The 21488-nt window shown below is 34.7% G+C and overlaps 1 protein-coding gene across 1 annotated transcript in view; it reads right to left on the bottom strand.

Moving 5' to 3' along the window:
- Nucleotides 1–1745: 1745 nt before the first annotated feature.
- Nucleotides 1746–21488, bottom strand: part of TMEM26 (transmembrane protein 26) — a gene marked incomplete at both ends in the record, with an annotated part of 41850 nt that continues 22107 nt past the window's right edge. Inside the window, 4 exons of the mRNA XM_080823700.1 lie at nucleotides 1746–2170; nucleotides 5090–5166; nucleotides 18836–19056; nucleotides 20967–21080. Coding sequence (XP_080679826.1) covers nucleotides 1746–2170; nucleotides 5090–5166; nucleotides 18836–19056; nucleotides 20967–21080 — 837 coding nt within the window. The remainder of the gene's footprint in view (nucleotides 2171–5089; nucleotides 5167–18835; nucleotides 19057–20966; nucleotides 21081–21488) is intronic.

Here is a 21488-nt window from a genome sequence, read left to right as displayed (position 1 = left end):
ATAAATAGTAGCACTTATTATTTTGCTTCCAATTGCTAAGCATTTTAAATAACATGCCCTTAAAAGTTGTCAAGTTCTTTTCTTTATATAAATATAATTTCCTGATCTTAACGTTCATAAAATTATTATGAAAATTATAAATGTATTCCACTCGTCTCATGTGTAATTTTACAATCATCATACTGTTAAAATTAGAAACATAAGGAAGAAAAGGATGAAATAAAAACATGCTATCAGGCACTGGAAAAGCCAGCGAGTGGAAAATATTAATTTCTCTGTATAAAAATAGAATTTGCCTATGAAACGTTGAATCAAATATTTTGAACAGATATCCTGTCACACAGATTTATAGATAAAATTGTCCCCAGTGGTTGTCAAACGGTCACACCCAATTTAAGGTCATACTCCGGTTTTATCTTTCATGTCCCTTTGAATTCCTCAGCATAATAACAAGGAGGAATTATGCTTTGAACCCTAAAAGAGCAGTTTCGTAACTGCTTGCCTCAAATGTAATCACTGCTATACAGTCAGGTAAATTTTCACACTATATCTTTAAAAGCAAAAATCATTTAAAAGTGTTCCGAATGACCTCCATCTGGAAAGTACAGAGGTGTGTAAGGGGAAAGAATGTCTATTTCAACACCGGGGAGGTGAAGTCTTAATGCAGGGAAGAAAAGCAAATTTCCTGATTTCCACAATGCCGTGGCGTGGCGTACTCTGCACCCGGTCACCAGTCAAGGGCTGCTGGCTGCGTGTTGGGCTGATGCAAGCCTCTATCCCCGACACCTTACCAGAGACCAAAGGCCGACTCAGGCTCCCATAGCGGCAGTTAGGAGGGGTTCAATCTACCTCTGGCTGACTCCAGAAACTATGGTAACACTTAAAGGGCCTGAAACACCTTTACTCCCTGTTCCAGTGCTTCCTTGCATCAACCCACATAATTCGACTTGGCAATACAGAAAATGGTAAAGTAGAGTTAAGAAAAATACTGACGAATACCGCAAATCATGTTTCAGAGTGGAAATTGTGACTTTGCTAGCATTACCAGTATTTCCTGCCTCACAACCGAAATGGCTTGCTGTGAATTTTGCAGTGCCCAAGCCAAAAGCAATAAAATTTCTGTAAGAGCATATGCACCATGACAGAATACCACATCAGCCCAGAAAAATGATTTTCCTGGGAAGGTCTGTGCAGCGATGGAGAGGGCTCTCAATGCTACGGAAGCCGGGCAGAGATTTTCACTGCTTCCAGCTCACAGTGAGGTAATTTTAAAAGCACTTTTCCCTTCATTTGTTCTGCATTCACTGAATGTACATTTTTTGATGTCAGGGACATTGCAGGAAAGATCAGATGAGATAGTCTGACAATGGAGCCAAAGTTCAAAGCTTCTCTATTTTCAGGTAACAGCCGTGACAGTTTGTCTGCACTAAATCTTTTGAGGGCATGTCACTGTAACCCTGTCCATAGCTTTTCAAACAGTTCAAGACAAACAAATCACTTAGTCGTTGAACAACTGTAACATCTGATACCATCGCACAGAAGTTGTAGCGATAGCCACTAATCAAAGTTCTTTCCATTCAGTTGAAAATAGAAAATTCCTCAGCTTTGGTTTAAGATCACTTTTTATGTTGTTCTTTTGAAAATTATTATATGCCAAAGTTAAAAAAGAGGGAGAGAGAGGAGATTCTGTCCCTAAGAAGGACCAGGTAGTCAAACGTTCTAGCGGCTGCCTTGTCAGTAAGGAGCTACGGGGTGGACTGAGAGTCCTCAGGGGTGACTGGTAAGGCCTGCAAGGGGACCCCCAAGTCGCCCTTAGAGCCGCTCTCTGGGTCTCCAGATGAGATCCCACTCGCAGTGGGTTCACACGGGCAGCGGTGTTTTGCTTTCAGGCTTCCGGGCTGATGTAGCAAGGAAGCGCGGACATCCATCGCCAGCACCACCAGGCGGTAGAGCTGTAACACCACCACAAGGAAATTCTTGGCGGCAAAGAACACCAGCATCTGGTTTATGACTTTGAAGTAGGTCATCAATATGAGACGCACGATGAGGAAGGGGCCGTCTTGTATGAAGATACTGATCCCAATGTTCCAAAGATCGGCGCTGTATTGGCAAAAGAAGAAGCTGGGGAACCCCCTCATTGCCATGGACAAGGGGCAGACCACATGCTGTACTGAGAACACAAGACAGACCAATTAGTGCACCTCTGAAATGTGTAAGACAGAATGAAATGGGGACAAGTCATCAACAATGGGGGCTGTACCACTTAACAGTTGGGACTGATTCTATAGTTTAATTCTGGGGGGGAATGAGTGGGCTCATCCTTAACACTGAACACGACGTTTAGCCACCCCTTAACCACTTAACATCCATGGTCATTTTATGTTTAAAATCAATTGTCTGTTGTAATTTCAATAAAACACACAAAAGAAAGCCAGTCCTCAGCTTTCCATCCATGTCACAAATTTTAGATCACCTTCTAGTCCCCATCCTGGGGACACCACACCACCTTTTCTGTCCCTAGGGTCTGCAGTGTAGAGAGACAGCACAGCAGGGCATTTTAGGCCTCAAGCCAGGTAGCCTGGCTGCCTCATTTTTTTCTTAGTAAGATGCTGGCCAAGTTACTTAACCTTCCTGGGCTCCAGTTTTTTCCTTAGAAAACCAAGGTAACAACGATGTCTGTGAGGAGAGGGGCCCTTATTCCTTGGCTCTTTTTATTTCCATGAGAGTAACACCCTCGGCTCCTCTCTGATTTCTCACTTCTTTCTTTCCCTGGGGATAATGAATGATTTAGCTGATGCTGAGTTTGGGATCCTTCTGTATCCTCCCTTTGGGATTTACCTGTTTCCTGGTTGACTCACTTAGCCACACGTGTAAATGATGTTGTGGAAATGCAAGTGTTTATAATTCAAATTCAAACCTAATTCATGTTAAACATATTTTTCTAATGGTGGGTGGACAAAAGCCCAAAATAAATGCCATTGTTATTTTATTTTGTCTAATGCCGTATGGTTTCATTTCACGGTTTACAAGAAACACTGGATATAATTACTGATTTTTCAGTTGAACAAAAGGAGGCCCAATCAACAGATGAACCTTTTTGTTTTAATTTCTAAAATGCTAATTTAATTCAAGGTCAAGGGCATAAAATAATCCTTTATAATAATGAAGCCTTCCATTTGGAATTTTCAAACAAAGAATGCCTTCGTCTACTGGAGCCTGCAAATATTATGAAGCTGCTTTGATATGGGTGAACATAATGTACTGTTTGTTGGAAAATGCAATAGTGATTTAGTCAGAAGTAACATTTGGTCTTTGTTTTTCAAACAGCTGCATAACATTATCACCCCTGAAAGTTTATACAATTTCTTTCCCAAATAAAAATTTTCTTAGCAAGGCTACAAACCACAAGATATAGGAGGGTGAGGAGGAACGGTGTGAATAAAAAAAGAAAAACCAACATGAGATCAATAGTGGCCTCTCTCTCTTTTTTAAAAAAGATTTATTTATCTCTTTTAGAGGGTGAGGGGAGAGGAGGAGAGAGATGGGGAGAGAGAATCTCAAGCAGAATCCCTGCTGAGGGCAAAACCTACACAGGGCTTGATCCCACAACACTGAGATCATGACCTGAGCCGAAAACAAGTGTCAGATGCTTAACTGACTGAGCCACACAGGTGCCCCAATAGCGGCTTCTCTTAAGAAGTTAGGGTCGGGGAAATGGTTCCAAGGGGACCTCCTAAGAGTGTTCTTCAACATCTAAAGTGATGGTACCAAATATTCTGTCAGGAAACACCACCTGATCAAGAGGTATAGATTGGGCACATTACAACAAAATGTGTGTGTGTGTGTGTGTGTGTGTGTGTGTGTGTTATTAGCATACATTTGTTTGTAATTATTAATCGGTAATTAGATTTTGGGTATTTCTAAAAATCCACCCCCATTCTTTCCATCTATTTTGATGACAGTTTTGTTTCAGAGAGTGTTTGCTAAATTCTAAAAGGGCCTCTGAAAACTCTGGGCCTATTAAAGTAAGCCAAAAGAAGATGCAGAAAGATTTAATATCTCTGTTTTAGATTAATTTTAATCCTGAGGCCATAGAGTAGGGCGCCATAAAAAAAGAAGTCAGGCTTAAGGAAAATGTAATTATTAAATCCTAGAATTTCTTCAGGGTAAAGTAGCATCCTGGAGAATTCTCAAGTCAGAATTCCAGGTATCTTTCCTGGAAGTTAGGGATGACTCCAGATTAATGTCATCCAACTGACCTTCCTGTGATGGTAAAAAATGTTCTGCCTAACGCACTGCCTACTACAGCAGCCATACGCGGTAGATGAGCACTTGAATTGTGACTAGTGTGACTGAGGAACTGAACTTTTAATTTTATCTCATTTCAATTAATTTAAATTTAAACAGCCACATATGGCTAGTGGATGCTGTATTGGACAAGCAGCTCTAGATCATCACTAGTATGATATGCTTGGTAAACAGTTTCTTCTTGCAAAGTCTTAGGAGTTGATGTATTTGTTAATATGACCAATGGAATTCTAAGGGCCACTACTGAGGAAAATTTTAATTTTCCTTGTGGCCCCCAAACTGCTCTTACTCCCTGTGATATTCTAAGATACGGGTCTGGCAAAAGAATGAAAATGAGGTCTGAAAATATCACGAGGTAACATTTGTATCCCAGCAACTGTGCTAAGTACTTCACAAACTCTATCTTATTTAGTCATCACAAGAAACTTCAACTCTAGTTACTATGATTAACAGTCCCATTTCATTGGTGAAAATTGAGGCACAAAGGTCTTATATAATTTGTGGGAGATTTTACAATGCATATGTGATGGAACCACTTTTTGAAGTGAGTGTAAAGCTGTGTTCCAGTACACGCAGCTCTCTCAGGATCACCAGGTCCCAGAATGGATCCACTAGCGGTTTTCTTAAGTTTCAGTTAACTTTTCTTCTAAACTGAACCGGAACTAACACTGGGATATCAAAATGATTAAAAATGATAATCTTGGCAAATGCCTCCTTGATTATAGCTTGTAACCAGGAGTTATAATTTTCTGTTTCTTTGAGCAAATATTGAGACATTTACCTGCCAGGTCGAGTGGAAACTGCAGCATGCTCCAGGTCCATATGACAAGGATGGCATAGACTAGGGCAGGACTATTCCTAGAACACAGACAAAATTTTAAATTAGTAATAAAAAATATGATCATTTTTAAAGAAATATTTTCTCTTTTTCCTCATAGTTGAGCATACCTTAATAAACCTCTCAAGTGTTGCCAAAATATCTTGGTGATATAAGAAATCCATGAAAAAAATCCATTCATGATTATAATGGAGTAATGAAGAAGTAAAAGAAACTCTGAGATTTAAAATCCAACTTCCACATGTGCCAACATCTGTGTAAATTATGGCAAAGCCTCTTTGTCCCATATTGTCATCTTTAGTTTTACAAAATCATGGAAACATTATTGGAAATAGATGCTAGGGAAAATGTTAGACTTTGACTCAGAAATTCAGAGGGCTGACTTCAAGAATTTTCAAGGAGAAAATTAAAAAAATTTTTTTCTAAGATCATGATATGCTAACCTAAAGATACATCTCAAAAGGACTACATGATGCCCAAAAATTAAAAGTTCAACACATAAAAGAAAACTACCTTCAGTTCGGAAAAGAAAGTGGGAAGGTAAAGCCAATAATAAAAAATTTACACCAATTACTAGGATGTAAGTCAGGGAATATGACAGTTTCATTCACTATTTTATCCCCAGTGCCTGGAACAGCAAATAAGAGAACCTCAATAAATATTTATGGAAGAAATTATTGAATGTACAAAAGAAGGGCCATACTTGGCAAATATACAAATACACAAACATCATTGGCCTATGAGAATGGTCTTGAAGACTGAAGTCAGAAAGAATAGATGTTATAAAAATACAAAGGATATTAAAGAAATATCAAAATTAAGTTTTTTGGCAAAAATACAAAGGAAGGTAGCAATTTGGGGTTAGTGGTATAATAGCGGATTTTATTGCCAACTTCTCTGTCAAGAGAGATTTTCAGATTGGAGGGGGATAGAAAGGCATCAGGTTGAAACCAAATATAAATGAGGTGGTTGCAAGAGATATCTTTAAATGCTTCAAGTATTGAGGCCTGGAAAAATTGGATCTCAGAAACTATGAGAGAAATTGTAAATGACATTTCTAAGCCTCATTATCTTGGTAGTTAGTGGCAGAGACAAGGGTGATGACAAAAAAATAAATAAATAAAGTCTTAATTTTCAGAATGAAGCAGAAGTGTATCTTAAAGTACAAAATGCACATTTACAATTAATCCCTAGTTAGGTTATATAAGTGGTTATTTAGGAGATTTCTGAAAGCCCTTATGGAAGACAATAATTACTAGGCATTAGCACGGGTTACTTGGAACAATTACACTCAGCATACTAAGATTTTCTCTCTCTGTCTCTCTCTCCAATAGAGTTAGGATTACCAAGCAAGTAATGATATATAAATTAATATAAGACATTTGGGTTTAAATAAGACTTGTGAAAAGGCCTCCCACAGTGTTCTTATTAACAAGATTAAGAAATGTTCTGGGTATAAGCACAGTTAGGTGGATTCCTAACTGTGTAAATGACTCCCCAAAGGGAGCTCTCTAAGGGTTGCTGCAGGCTCTGCCTTTGATTCTATTCCACTTCACATTTCACCAATGAGTTGGTTGCCACATTGATTGAAGGCTTCTCATATGCACATATGACATCGAGGCTGGATAGAAAACAATTACCCCAGAAGACACAATCAGGATCTCATAAGATCCTGACAAGATATAACCGGATGACCTAGAACAGGATAGAAGAGGTAGCTTTTCACAGCAGCTGCCATAAAAAAGGCTCAAGGATTTTCCCTTACTATTATCTAATTATAAGTCCACAGTATGACATGGATTTATGACTTTCCAAAATTAAATGTAATCACAGGTCATTTCATAAGAAGTATAAAGTCTAAAATTTTAAGTGGAGATACCGAGGGAATGCAGTCTATAACTTTATTCCATCTTTGCAATGTCATTGTCTATACATAATAGACCTTCAATAAGTAGCTGAATATTAAATAATTTTACCTAAGTTTCTGAACTCATACTGTTTCAGGAAGTTTCTAATGATTTAACTATGATCACACTTAATCCTCATACCAATTTCACAAAATAATTATACTTATCCCTATTTGACCAGTGAGGAAACTGAGGCATAGAGTTGTAGAAACTCTAGTTGTCCAAAGTAATGTGGTTATTTTAAGTGTTGGAAGCAGAAGTCAGAATTGGATAGCTTGTTTCAGCATCCACACTTTTAACCACGGTACTATACTATTTCCATAAAGGAAACAGAAAGTTTTAGCCCTGGGGTATGTATAATGTTCAGAAAATATCAGAAATATTATATATTGTGCCTAATGTTTTAGGAGGAAAATTTATAAAGTTTTTGGTCTAAGGGAGAGAGGCTAGGATGGTGAGAGATCTGAGTCATGTTATATGTGGGATAGCTCAAGAAATTTTATATATTTAAAAGTCTATCATATGGGGGCACCTGGGTGGCTCAGTGGGTTAAAGCCTCTGCCTTCGGCTCAGGTCATAATCTCAGGGTCCTTGGATGGAGTCCGGCATAGGGCATCGAGCTCTCTGCTCAGCGGGGAGCCTGCTTCCCCCTCTCTCTCTGCCTGCCTCTCTGCCTACTTGTGATCTCTCTCTCCCTGTCAAATAAATGAATAAAATCTTAAAAAAAAAAAGGCTATCATATGGAAAAGGAATTAAACTTATTTCTTGTGACTTCAGAAGGCCAATTCGGATTCAAAGAACTTTAGTGGTGCCTATAAGAATGCAAATTTTATCACAATAGAGAAAAGTACTCTCTAATAATACCAACTCAAAATGGAATAAGTTGCCCTGAGGTTTAGTGAAAATTTTCAAAGAAAGTCTGGACAAAAATTTGTTGAGAAAATTCTGGAGAGGATTTTGCAACAGATGTAAAATAGATTGTTCAATAGATGGCTACTTTTGAAGTTTCTTCTAATCCCAAACTTCAATAATTCTACCAAAAACTCACATGCAATTTGTCTGCAAGGCAGCAGGAAGCAATGGTAAAGAACAAGGTCCGGTGCTAGGTTGCTGGAGTTCAAATACCAGCTCCAACCCTCACCAGAGAGATAGGATGTGGGCCCCTTCAGTCCCAGATCCATATTTACTGATACATGAACAAGTAATTTCACATCTATATGCTTTAGTTTATCCATATTCCATGTGAGGATAACGATAATAATTTATAGCTACTAGATTTTATATGATAATTACATTAAGTATATTATAAAAATGAGTAAACATATAAAGCTCTTAGAACAACACTCAAAACAGACTAATTATGCAGGTTAGGTTTTATTTTTTATTACCATATAAGCTTGAGACCTTCTCAACTTCTCTTGCCTGCCACAGTTCAACTTATGAAATGGTGATAATGACAGTATCTACCTCATAGTGTATTGTAAAGACTAAATAACTTATCATAACTAAAATCCTAGAACAGTACTTGGAGCGCAGAAAGAGATAAACATTAGCTAGCAGTAGTAGCAAGTGGCAGCAGCAGCAGCAATGGTAGCAGTAGTATTTTTGTTATGTGAACATATCTCTTAAATTTTTTGTTTTAATTCTATCATTTTACAAAATAAGGATAAATAATAAACATTAGCCATTAGTAAGCCAAATTCTAACCCTACAATATAAACATATATCTTTTGCATATGCAATATCTGAGCACACACAAAATATAGGAAACTCTGAGTGTTGAGAAACATATTACTAAATTTATCAAAAATAACTTTGGAAAAAATGGCCAGAAAAATTTTAAAGCAGACAAATTTGTACTAAGTCAGATAGCAAACATTACTCAGGAAGGTTAAAAGGAAAGTAAATAAATCACTGAGCTTAAATGGCAATCACTCAAAATGTGAAGGAATTTTGGAGTAAATTTATTCAACATTATTTCCATTGTGTAATTGTCTCCCCTAATTGTCTCACCCTATTTTCTCATGTGTAATGTCTTCATAAATGTCAACTGAGAGGCATGTAAGCAGACAATGGACTCTATTTATAAAGAGACAAAAGATCTTGACAAATATAATTATATACGTGAGTATCACTTCTCTACTTGGAAAATTAGGAGGATAAAAGACTGGAATTTGGTAGATGAGTGCACCAGATTTTTTGGGTGTAAAGGAAAAATAAAGTCATACATTGCTAATTTGCTTACCTGTTTCTTTTTGGACATGTAAATGTTCCTATAGGTAAGAGATAACCAATGGATAGAATTCACCTCATTTTTACTTTTTTTTTTAAAAATATTTATTTATTTTAGAGAGAGTGTGTGTGAGTATGGGAGAGTGGAAGAGGGAGAGAGAAGTTCAAGCAGACTCCACACTGAGTGCAGAGCCCCAACATAGGACTCAATCTCACAGCCCTGAAATAACGACCTGAGCTGAAACCAAGAGTTGGAGTTTTCACTGATTGTGCCACTCAGACTCCTCTAATTCACCTAGTTTTTAGAAAATCATCAACCTCTTCAGAAAAGGGAAAAAAATAAAGAGAAAAAGTAAATGAGAAAATGAAGTATTAACTGACCTTAGAAGAAAAGCAAAAGAGTTAAATGAAAAGAAAATACAGTGTAAACATAGGAAAATTCTCCTTTGTGTGGTCAAATACAGTGAAATAACAATAATGTTATGAGAACGGACTTCTTCCTCTTTAATAAATGATCTGTGTTCAAAAAAAGACTGCACATTAAAAATTATCTCTAAATGTGTAAATAACCAGTTAGCTCTTCCTGGCAGTGATATTGACATTCAGAATTATTAAAAGTGTTGGAAGATGGCTGTAGCAGAATGAACAGTTCAAAAACCTCTCTGCAACAAACATACTTGACAAATTGTCAAAAATAACCACTTTCGATCTCTAAAAAATCAACCAAAGGCAAAAAACAAATTGAATAACATTTATTTATGAAAAACTGGTAGAACTTCAGTTAAGAAGAGTGGGAGTTTGAGGCATTCTTTTCCATGGGATATTTTCACACCCCTCCAGCATGGCTATGTTAGAGAAAAATTGCATCAGACAGAATTAAACAGGGAAGGAAGACTTTATTGTAGATTATTGCAAAAGGAGAGAAATATTGAGTTCATCCTTACTGAAACAAAAGGCAAGAGAGGTTTTAAGCACCGGAGTGAGCTAGTGCAAAGCTACTAAAGGACATTAGAGGGGGAGATTGGTCAACAGGATTAGACCATTTTGTGTGTGTGTGTGTGTTTGCTAATTGGCACTGAGGTAAGTTATGGTTCTAATATCACAAAGAGACAGAGAGATAGGAGTGCTATCTTTCTTGATGATCACATTTGGAAGGGATGACTCTCATCCATTAGATAGATTTCTGGGTAGTAAAATAAGAAAAAGGTTGGAAGAAGACTTAATCTTGAAGGGGCAGAGAAATAACTTATAATTGCAAGTTTTCTAAAGTAAATGCTATAAGGAAAGGGAAGTCAAAGGTCTATACTCAGCAATAGATCTTTTTTTTAATTTTTAAAATTGTATACCATAATCCTCATTTAATTTAAATACTTTAAAAAATACTTCATTTTTTATTTTTATTTTTTTCATAAAACTTTTCTTTTTTGAATGTTCAGTTAGCCAACATATCATTAGTTTTTGATGTTTTGTTCCAATGATTCATTAGTTGCAACAGATCTTTTGAAAGGTTAGTCAAACTGAGAGGAACGTTAAGGCTGTCTTGGTAGAATAGTAGTTTTATGAGGGAGGGTTTGACAATGAAAACCAGAGGCCCCTCGTGGCCATAGTGTGCTGATTTGGCTTGGAGTGGATTGTGAAATCTTATGCTTAGAGTGTGGTCAGCAAGAGTAATAAACTTTGTTGGAAATGAATGGGAGAGACCACAGCCTTGCTACTTTATGGTTGCAATCCCAGTTGGGGTAAATGGTAGACTAACTTGAATTTTAAAGGAGAGAATTGAAAATAAGAGCCTTAGATGGGCTACATAATGTCTCCACATATGCCAGACATGTGTCAGGAAGATCAATGCAAACCCAGTGGAAACAGAAAACTGAGTATATATGAAAACTTTCTGAATTTAAATGTGCTATCCAACTCATACACAGATCCATTGGCAGAGAGTATAGGTGATAAGGGCTTCAAGTGTTTGATCACAAATCCTGTCCAAATCATTGGCTAATCACAAGCTCTGTAGTCATAGCTACAATCCTAATAGGCCATGCTAAAAACAAACAAGCAAAAGAAGGATTAGGAAAAAAAAAGACAAAGACATCAGTGGCTACACTCTAAGGGATAAGAGATTCCTTAGATTAAGTTCAGAAAATTTACTGAGACAACAAAAGCAACAACACTCAGAAACCTAAAGTACAGGGGAAGCTTGAGGATAATACATTGCTACAAAATATAATCTAAAATGTCCAGTTTTCACCAAAAATATAAAACATCCAAAAAAAAAAAAAAAAAAAGAAATAGTGGCTGACCTATACTCAGGAAAAAAAAATCAATAGAAACTGACTCTAATGGGGTTCAGATGTTGGGCTTAATAGACGAAGGCATCAAAACAACTATTATAAGTATGTTCAAAGGATAAAATAAAACTATGTTCCACAAATTAAAGAAGAATATGATGACAATGACTCAACAAACAGATAATCTAAATAAAGATATATAAACTGTAAATATAAATAGAAATCCTGTAGTTGAAAATACAAGACCCAAAATGAAAAATTCATAGGTATACTCTACAATTTGAGTCTGCACATAGATTTGAGATGGTAGAAGAAAGAATTAGTGATCTGGAAGGTAAATCAATGAAAATTATCCAAATTGATGAAAAGAGAGAAAACAGATGGGAGAAAAAACAGAGTGTCAGAAACCTATGGAACACATTTAAGCATATTATCTGTCATAGGAGACTCATAAGGAGGGTGAGAGAATAGACCAGAAAATATGTTTGAATAGGCGATGACTGAAAATTCCTAAAATTGAGGAAAAGCATAATTTACAGATCCAAGATCAACAATCAACAAACTTGTAGTAAGGTTAAGGAGACAAGGAGAACTACACCGACATACATCAGTGTCAAATATCCCATGCCAACAGTATCATAAGAGAATAGAGTACCTAAGTTCATATGAGACAAAATAGACTTTCAGACATATTACTAGAGAAAGAGTGACATTTCATAATGAAAAATAGTTACTTCCTCAGGAGGATGTTTTAAAAAATTAACGTATGCACACCTAAAAACAGAGCCTCAAAATACTTGAAGCAAAAACTGACAGTATTGAAAAAGGAAATAGATAATTCAACAACTAGAGTTGAAGATTTCAATGTCCCACTCTCAAAAGTTGATAGAACAACTCCACAAAAAATCAGTAAGGATACAGAAGAATTAAATAGCCTAATAACCAACATGACACAGCTGACATTTACAGAACACTTAACCAAACAACAGATAAATACACATTTTTTCAAGTATATTTAGAACATTCTCCAGGATAAGCCATACACTAGGTCATAAGATAAGTCTCAATAGATTTTAAAAGATTAAAATAATTTAAAGACTACAGCAGAACTAAAATAGAAAACAACAGAAAGAAATTTGGGAAATCTCCATATGGAAATTAAATAGCTTACTTCTAAATAACCCACGTGGCAAAAGATAAATCACAGTGGAAAATATTTTGAACCATATTAAACAAAAAGATAACATATCAAAGTTTATGGGACACAGATAAAGCAACAGTTAGAGGGAAATCTGTAGCTTTGAATGTCATGTTAGAAAAGCAGAAAGATCTCAAATCAATAATCTAAGCTTCCGTCTTAAGACACTTGGGGGAAAAAGAGCAAATTAATTCCAAAGCAAGCAGAAGGAAGGAAAAATTAAACATCAGAGCACAAATCAATGAAATGGAGAACAGAATAACAATAGAGAAAAATCAATGAAGTCAAAAGTTGGTTATTTTAGAACATCAACAAAATTGATAAATCTAAAAAAAAAAAAAAAAAAAACCCAAGCAACAAAAAACAGAGAAGACACAAATGACCAACTCAGAATATAAAGTGGGGCATAATAAGTGACGCTATAGAAACTGACAAAAGTTTAAGGGAATAATATGAAAAAAATTAATATTAAAAACTTTATATGAAAAACTAGATAATTTATTTGAAATGGAAAAATTCTTAGGAATAAAAAAAATGTAATCAAAGTTTACTCAGGAAGAAACAGAATAACTGAGTAGGCTTATAATGAAATAATTATGCCGAATTTGTAATAAAATATCTTCCCAAAAGTAAAATCTGGGCCCAGATGGCTTCATAGGTAAATTCTACAAAATATTCAAAGAAAAAACAGTACTAATCCTTTACAAAGCTTTTGGAAAATAAAGAAAGAAGGGATGCTTCCTGAGGCATTCACTGAGTCCAATATTATCCTAATACTAAAACCAGAAAAACATACCATTAGAAAATATTACTATAGATCAATATGATCATGAGCATAGATATAAAAATTACTAATAAAATGTAAGCAAACACATATCAGCGATACAGTGAAACCATTATACACCATAATCAAGTTTGATTTATCCCGGGAAGTCAAAGTTGGTTTAGCATCTGAAAGTTGTAATATACCATATTTATAGAATGAAAACAACCATGACATAATAATCTTGATAAAAATAGAAAAAGAATTTAACAAAATTCAATGTCGAAAAGAGAGAGGAAGGAAGGAAGGAAGGGAGGAAGGAAGGAAGGAAAGAAGGAAGGAAGGAAAAAAAGAAGGAAAAGAAGAAGGAAGGAAGGGACCCTCAGTAACCTAGAAATAAATAGGAATTTCCTCCAACTGATCAAGGGCATCTACAAAGTGTATCTGCGCAAAACCTATACCTATCACATCATCCTTAATAGTGAAAGACAGAATGTTTATCCTTTGAGATTGAAATGCCCACTCTTACACTTCTATTTAACATTTTACTAGAAATCCTAGCCAGTGTAATAAAGTAAGAAAAATTAATTAAAATCATACAGACTAGAAAGAATGAAAGCTACCTTTACTTACAAATGGCATTATCCTGTAAGTCAAAAATACTAAAGAATATACAGAACTAATAAAGAAGCTGACATTATTGTTGGGTATAAGATCATCATACAAAAATCAATTGTATTTCTATGTAGTACCAATAAAAACACGAAAATGATATTATGAAATTAAGAAAATAATTCTATAGAAAAGAATAAAATACTTAAGAATAAGTTTAGGAAAAGCAGGACAAGACCTACATATTGAAAATTATAAAACATTACTGAGAGAAATTAAGGGATATCTGAATAAATGATGAGATAATTCATTAAAAGACTTAATATTGAAAGACTTAATACTAAGATGTCATTTCTTCACAGTTTGCTGCTTAAATTTAATACAATCCTTATCAAGACTCCAGCAGTATTGTTTTGTAGAATTTGACAAGCTGATCATAACTTAAATGGAAATACAGAGGACCTAGGATAGCCCCTCACTCCCCCAAATTAAAAGAACAATGTTAGAAGACTTACAGCATCTAGTTTCAAACTTACATAAAATTCCAGTAATCACAATAGTGTAGTACTGGCATAAGGTTAAATATATAGAGCAATGTAATACAACAGAAAGTCTATAAAAACTCTAACATATATTGCCAATTGATTTTTGACAAAGATATCAAGGAAATTTAATAGGGAAAGGGTAGTCTTTTCAACAAATATTGCAGAGACAATTGGTCTCAGGTAGGACAAAAAATGTTCTGGGACAGTGCAAAAAACGAGACAAAATAAGACAAAACACAAATTTAGATCCTTACTACACACACACAAAAGTCAAGTCAGAATATTATAAAGGGAAATATTTCTGGTTTTGGGTAAGGAAAATATGCCTTAGGTATGACTCCCAAAACACTACTTAAAATGTAAAAAAAAAGATACATAGGACTTTATAAAAATTTTTTTTAAAATACTTTTTTTTTTTTTTTTTTTACAAAGAAAGATGCAAACCTTAAGAGACTTTTAACTATAGGAAACAAACTGAGGATTGCTGGAGGGTATGTGGGTTGAGGGCATGGAGTTGTGAGCACTGGTTGTTGTATGCAACTGATAAATCACTAAATTCTCTGAAACTAACAATATAGTATATGTTCATTAAATTGAATTTAAATAAAGAAATTTAAAAAGACCTTTTAAATGACAAAAATGAAAAGCAAGCTGTATACTGGGGAAAAAAATTCACATTTATGTATCTAATGAAGGACTTGTGTCCAGAATATAAAGAATATAAAGAACTCTTAGAATCTCTTACAATTCAACAACAAAAAATCAATCCAACCCCTCAAAATGGGCAAAAATTTGAACAGACACTTCACTGAAGGAAGATACAGGATTAGCTAATTAGCACATGGAAAGATGTTCATTTAGTCATTAGAAATGAAAACTACAAAATGATACCACAAGAACCCAATAGAATGGTCATAATCAAAATATTGAAAAAAATGGTAAGGATGTGAAGGAATGGAATATAAAAAGGTACAGCCACTTTGGAAAACAGTTTGGGAGTTTCCTAAAAAGTTAAACATGTACTTAACATAAACCCATTCATTCTAATCCTAGGTATAGACCCAAGAAAAATGAAAACTGATCTATTCAAAGGATTTTAGTGTATGTTTATAAGCAACATCATTCTTAATAGCAAGATAGCAGTAAGCATGTATATCAACTATTGAATGAACAAATAAAATGTGGTATATGCGTACTATTCAGCAATTAAAAAGGAACTCACTACCAATACATGCAACAATGTGAATGAATCCTAAAAGCATGTGACAGTGAAAGTGAAAAAGCCACACACAAAATGCTACATATTTTATGATCCCATTTACACAAAATTTCTGGAAAAGGAGACTCGGTACAGAAAGAAAGCATATCAGGGGTTGCTTAGGGTTGGTCATGGGAGGAATGAGAATTGACTCCAACCAGCTACAAGGAATCTAGATTCTCACGATGGTTGCACATCAATAAATTTACTAAATATCATTAAACCACAGAATCGTTGAATTTTATGGTGGGTAAAGTCAAGCTCTTAAGAAAAATTTGTAGCATCTCACAAGTCCATGTAAATTCATAAGAATTAGTCAAATGAACTTAAAGTGGGCATATGGAAAGAAATTGACTTAAGTTAAAAAAAATTGGATTTGAGGTATTTAGCAAGGATACAGGAAAGAGAAGTAGACATCATTTCAGTGTACGCATTATTGAAGATTTTCTCCTAAATCTTTCAGCCCAAATTATGGAATAAAATAATATAGAAAATAAAATGTTATAAAAATAGGTAAATGCTAAGCGGGTTATAATGAAGAAGCCAAACAAGTGAACATCTTTTATGAGTACATTAAATTTATTTTTCATGATTGTCTTTTTTAATCTAAAGGGGAAAGCTCTGCCTCAGTGTGAGTTTGTCTGTCCTTTGAAGAGACAGATATTTGCTGTGTCAATTCTTACAGTATAGATGAGACCAGTGACAAAATTACGAGCCAGAAGGTGAGTTTTAAGAGGGAGAAAAAATTCTAGGTTCTTTCTGGGTCTCAACTTTGGAGTGATGGAGACATGTGGGAATGGAGACTACATACACACTGACACAATGCAGTTATATTAAAAATAAAATTACTTCAGTCTGAGACCATGAAGCCTGAAAAGAAATTTTAAAACAATAACCATGGTGTACTTTATTTGATCCCTTCTCAGAATATAATGCAAGTTTAAAATCAGAAAAAAAGATTTTTGAAATATATGATTAATTTGTATGTGGCAGAAGAAATTGCTGAATTGAAATCACCTACGTTGGGAGAGGCAGTGCGTCCAGAATTTCTCTCACCACTTACCATTTGCTCCCAATCTCCATCTAGCACATTGCCCGGCACATACTAGATAATCAGTCTGCAGTTGATGAATTAATGAATGCCTCATTATTTTCAAATATTTTTTTCTGGGAAATTAAGATTTTATTGATTAACTTATTGAACATTTAACATCTATTGGCAAACACTGATCTATAAAATGCATGTTGGTGTTATTTGTGGATGGGGCTAATAAACAGACCATTTAAGTAGCCAAGTTTGGCATTTCTCACATTTATATTACCAGCCCCACAAAACATATCCCTCCTGAATACTCCATTTCCTACCCCATATCCCTCTCATCTCCCTAGATATTAAGCATGTATGTGTTTATTTCTATATAAGTATAGCTAGTCATATTTATTGTTTTATGTCCTTGTCACTGTGCCTGTAGTTATTTATTGTTTTTATGTTCTTGGTTTTGATTTCTTCATGTTTTCTTGTAACTCCATTGTATTACAAGTGTTTTAAAGTATCTGAGCATTTGTTATACAATGTACAGCACTGACCAAATATAAGGTATTAAAGTTACAAAATTAACATCAATATTTTGAGGACAACAGATCAACTTAATTTGGATTCTTTTAAAAATTCTGTATCTACTTAATAAAGTATAAGAAAAATTAGTATAACTGAAACAGGAAATGATCATGTAAAGGTAACCCCTGGTTACAGATATACTTTGTGCTATAATTGGGATATTAAGTTTACTCAGTAAGTTAGTGTATTTTGCTCAGCTTTATGTTTCATTATTTGAGAAACACAGCATAAAGTAAACTGTAGCATTAAAAGCCAGCTTCTTTGCAATTTATTTTTATAGCATAGTGCAAAACAACCCAAGCTGAAAGTACATTCAGGCAGTGAGACTTAAATCCCTAAAGGTAAGAAAGTGGTTCCATAAACAGATGTGATCATGGATTCTGAGTTTATTTGCTTGTGGCAAAAATAAAAGTACCAACTCAATAAGTTTTAATTTATAGGCATCTACACCAGAAGGCCTTTAGGCACTTTGAACAAAACTGACTAAAAATAAAATTTAGTAAAATAAACCTAATCTGCCCCATTCTCCATTCACACCAGGGAATATAAATTCCCAGCTAGGTAGAGAGGAGAGATTTCTCTACGTCTTTTCTAGGTGCTTTCCTGGAATTGTAGCTATGCTATGCTCTAGAAGAGAATTTTATGATTGGCTGCATTTCAGGACACTTGAGAACATGAGAGAGGAACTACGGATGATTGTTCCACCTCCTGAAGGTTTTCTAACAACCATGGCCCCACCTAACACATGGCCACGCAGAAGTATAGAGCTTTTCTGTTCTCACCCAAAGGAAATATTACTTGCCCTTTTTCTTCAGCAGGAAGTTCAAATATATATATATATGTACATATATGTATACACACACACATACACACACACACACACACACACTGGCTGGTACCTAATATATTATACACAAATATAATAATATTATATAATTATAATTATATGTAATTATAATTATATAAATAATATATTATATAATATTATATATATTATATATTATATATATTATATTATATTCTACACAAATAAGGATTTTTAGTCTATTATATGTCCAATCATAGAACATTAGGAAATTCTATGATTCTATCATTGGACATATAATAGACTAAAAATCCTTATTTGTGTAGAATATAAATACATATATTTATATTCATATAATAGACTGAAATAGACATATAATAGACATATAATAGACTGAAAATCCTTATTTGTGTAGAATATAAATAGACAAGTATGGGGGTCCTGACCTTGTAGGCCTGCTTACCTCACATTTTGTTCTTCCAGGGTCTCACTTGTGAATTCCAGTATGTCAGCAGCTGTCCCCACAAACATAAGGAGAAGTTGAGAGAGTTGGTCCCGAGTGATCCCTCCTCCAATGGGTAGGAGCCATCTTCCAATTATGAGCATTAGCAAGAATGTCTGATGGAGTCCCAAAGTCCAAACTTTCTCACATACTGTAGATAAGTTATTTACAAAAACTTGGGCCTGTGTAACAAAAATGTCATACAGGGAGAAGACTGTGAGCTACCACCTTGGAAAGATATGCCTTCTTCACCATGGCTTTCAATCAAGAGTTAGCTTTTGTGGAAGGTCATTTTCAGAAAAATGATCCCTCACTTACTAAAGAAAAGAAAACTCCTTTCAACTGGACATTCTGGGGGGAAAAAGAGGCTAAGATGGTCCGTAAAAAGGGGCAGCCTTATAACAAGAAATAATTTAAACCTTACACTTGCTAGTAGGATTGTAACATTTGATACTTAAAGAGCCAATTTGATGATGTTTTAAAGATCATTTCTCATTTTACTCTTCTCCATAACAAAGTATTGCACACAGCAAAACTGTTTAAATACCATATTAAAATCACACACAAAAAAATCCTGTATTTTTCTTTCAGGGATTTCAAGTCTGAATTTACTAATCTAGGAATATTTTAACATAGTACAGATATCTTGTTTTTTATTGGTTTAGAGCACTACTACATCAAATAAGAAAATGCATAATAATGTTTATACATTACCTAAATGCTAAGAAAGAGATTAACTGTAGTTATTATTTTTATTCTGAATATTTAACATACTATTGAAAAATCCATAAACTAGCAACCAAATTTTATTCTGCCCTTAATCTTGAACTCAGAGAAAAATTTACATCCCTTTCATGGATTCTGAATGATATCTTTTGCCCATTTAATTTCCAAATAAGTTTTAAAATATATTATTGGCCCTAAAGTCTATAATCTTTTTCTTTTTAAGATTTTATTTATTTATTTATTTGACAGAGAGAGATCACAAGTAGGCAGGGAGGCAGGCAGAGAGAGAGGGGGAAGCAGGCTCCCTGCCAAGCAGAGAGCTCGATGTGGGACTCGATCCCAGGACCCTGAGATCATGACCTGAGCTGAAGGCAGAGGCTTAACCCACTGAGTCACCGAGGTGCCCCTAAAGTCTATAATCTTTTAAAGACTATGGGATTGTAGGTCTCCAGTGGCTTGGATAGTTGATTCCAACTCATTTATACAAGTAACTTAGCTATGTCTATGCAAAACCTATTTATTACTCCTACTGATGACTTACTGATGTTGAGTGCAGAGGTAGGGGGAGATAAAGGACAAGGCAGGATGCTAACCTGATTGAAGCCATGCATGAAGATCAATGATTTTTCATTTACACAGTGTTTCATATTTTTTCTATTGGACTTCACATACATCCTACTTGATTCTCACAAGAAGCATACTAGGCAGGGTGAATATTAATATTTTCAATTAGATGAAAAACTGAGATATGGCGTGATTAAGTGACTTGTTCAAAGTGATATCAGTCAGCTGTAATTGGAGCTTGAATTAGAATCCGAGGCTAATTCAATTAAACCTCTTAGAATCAATAATCTATAGTATTATTGAAAATGTGACTTATTGGTAGGAAGGGGTCTGGACCTTGAGTCTCTCCCATATACCATTTTATAATAGGCCATGGTTAGTTTGACAAATATCAGGCAAGTGAAGAACAAAAAACTGATTCATTTTGGCTGGAAATCTTCCATATTTTGTTAATATACACTCTTAAAAATATATAGGTGAGGTCTCAAACTTTTAAGTATATCATTCACTCACAAATAATATGTATCTCACCTTGTGCATGTAATATCTGACCTGTTAAAGGCTGCTTAATGCTGCAAGTTAAATATATCTATTAACATATATAAGATATATGTGACTATTATGTATATTAAATGTGTTTAATAAATAAAAATACAATTATTTCATAAATTCCTGAGCCAAACTATTAAACAACTGGCAAATTTCTTTAGGGAAGAATGAGCTGAAAGGTGTAGAGCATGTTATCCTCTGAATGAAAGGTGATTTCCTAGATCCTTTAAAATACAGTGGAAAAATCTCTCACCGTCCTAATGAGATCATCTGCTCCATTGTCTTGGTCACTTGATATCAGAGTTTGATTGAAGTTTTCTTTGCTACTGGAATTTTGTGATGTTCCTTCAGATTGGCTACTGCAATACTAAGAATTTGGTACAAAGCCAATATGTTAAAAAAAAAAAAACCCACAGTATGTAGAATTGAAAATGGCTTCAATTATCTAAGAGATTATGAGTAGATATGTGTATTTACAAAATATGCACAAATATTTCCAAAATTCAGGTGATAGTCTTAAAATAGAAAACCACTTTTTAATTAATATGAGATGAAAATCAACTATACACATTTTATTTTCCCACAAGTCTATGAGGATGTAGTCTCCAAGTTCATTGTACAGAGCTGTAGAATTTTTTAAGTTCTTATTTTAATTTCAGTTAGGACACATAGAGTATTATATTAGTTTCAGGTTACAATATAGTGACTCAACAATTCCATACGTCACTTGGTGGTCATCATAACAAGTTACTGCTTAATCTCCATCACCAATCTC

Source organism: Martes martes (assembly GCF_963455335.1).
Source record: "Martes martes genome assembly, chromosome: 14".
Classification (NCBI taxonomy): Eukaryota; Metazoa; Chordata; class Mammalia; order Carnivora; family Mustelidae; genus Martes; species Martes martes.
This window is presented reverse-complemented; position numbering and strand designations above follow the sequence as displayed.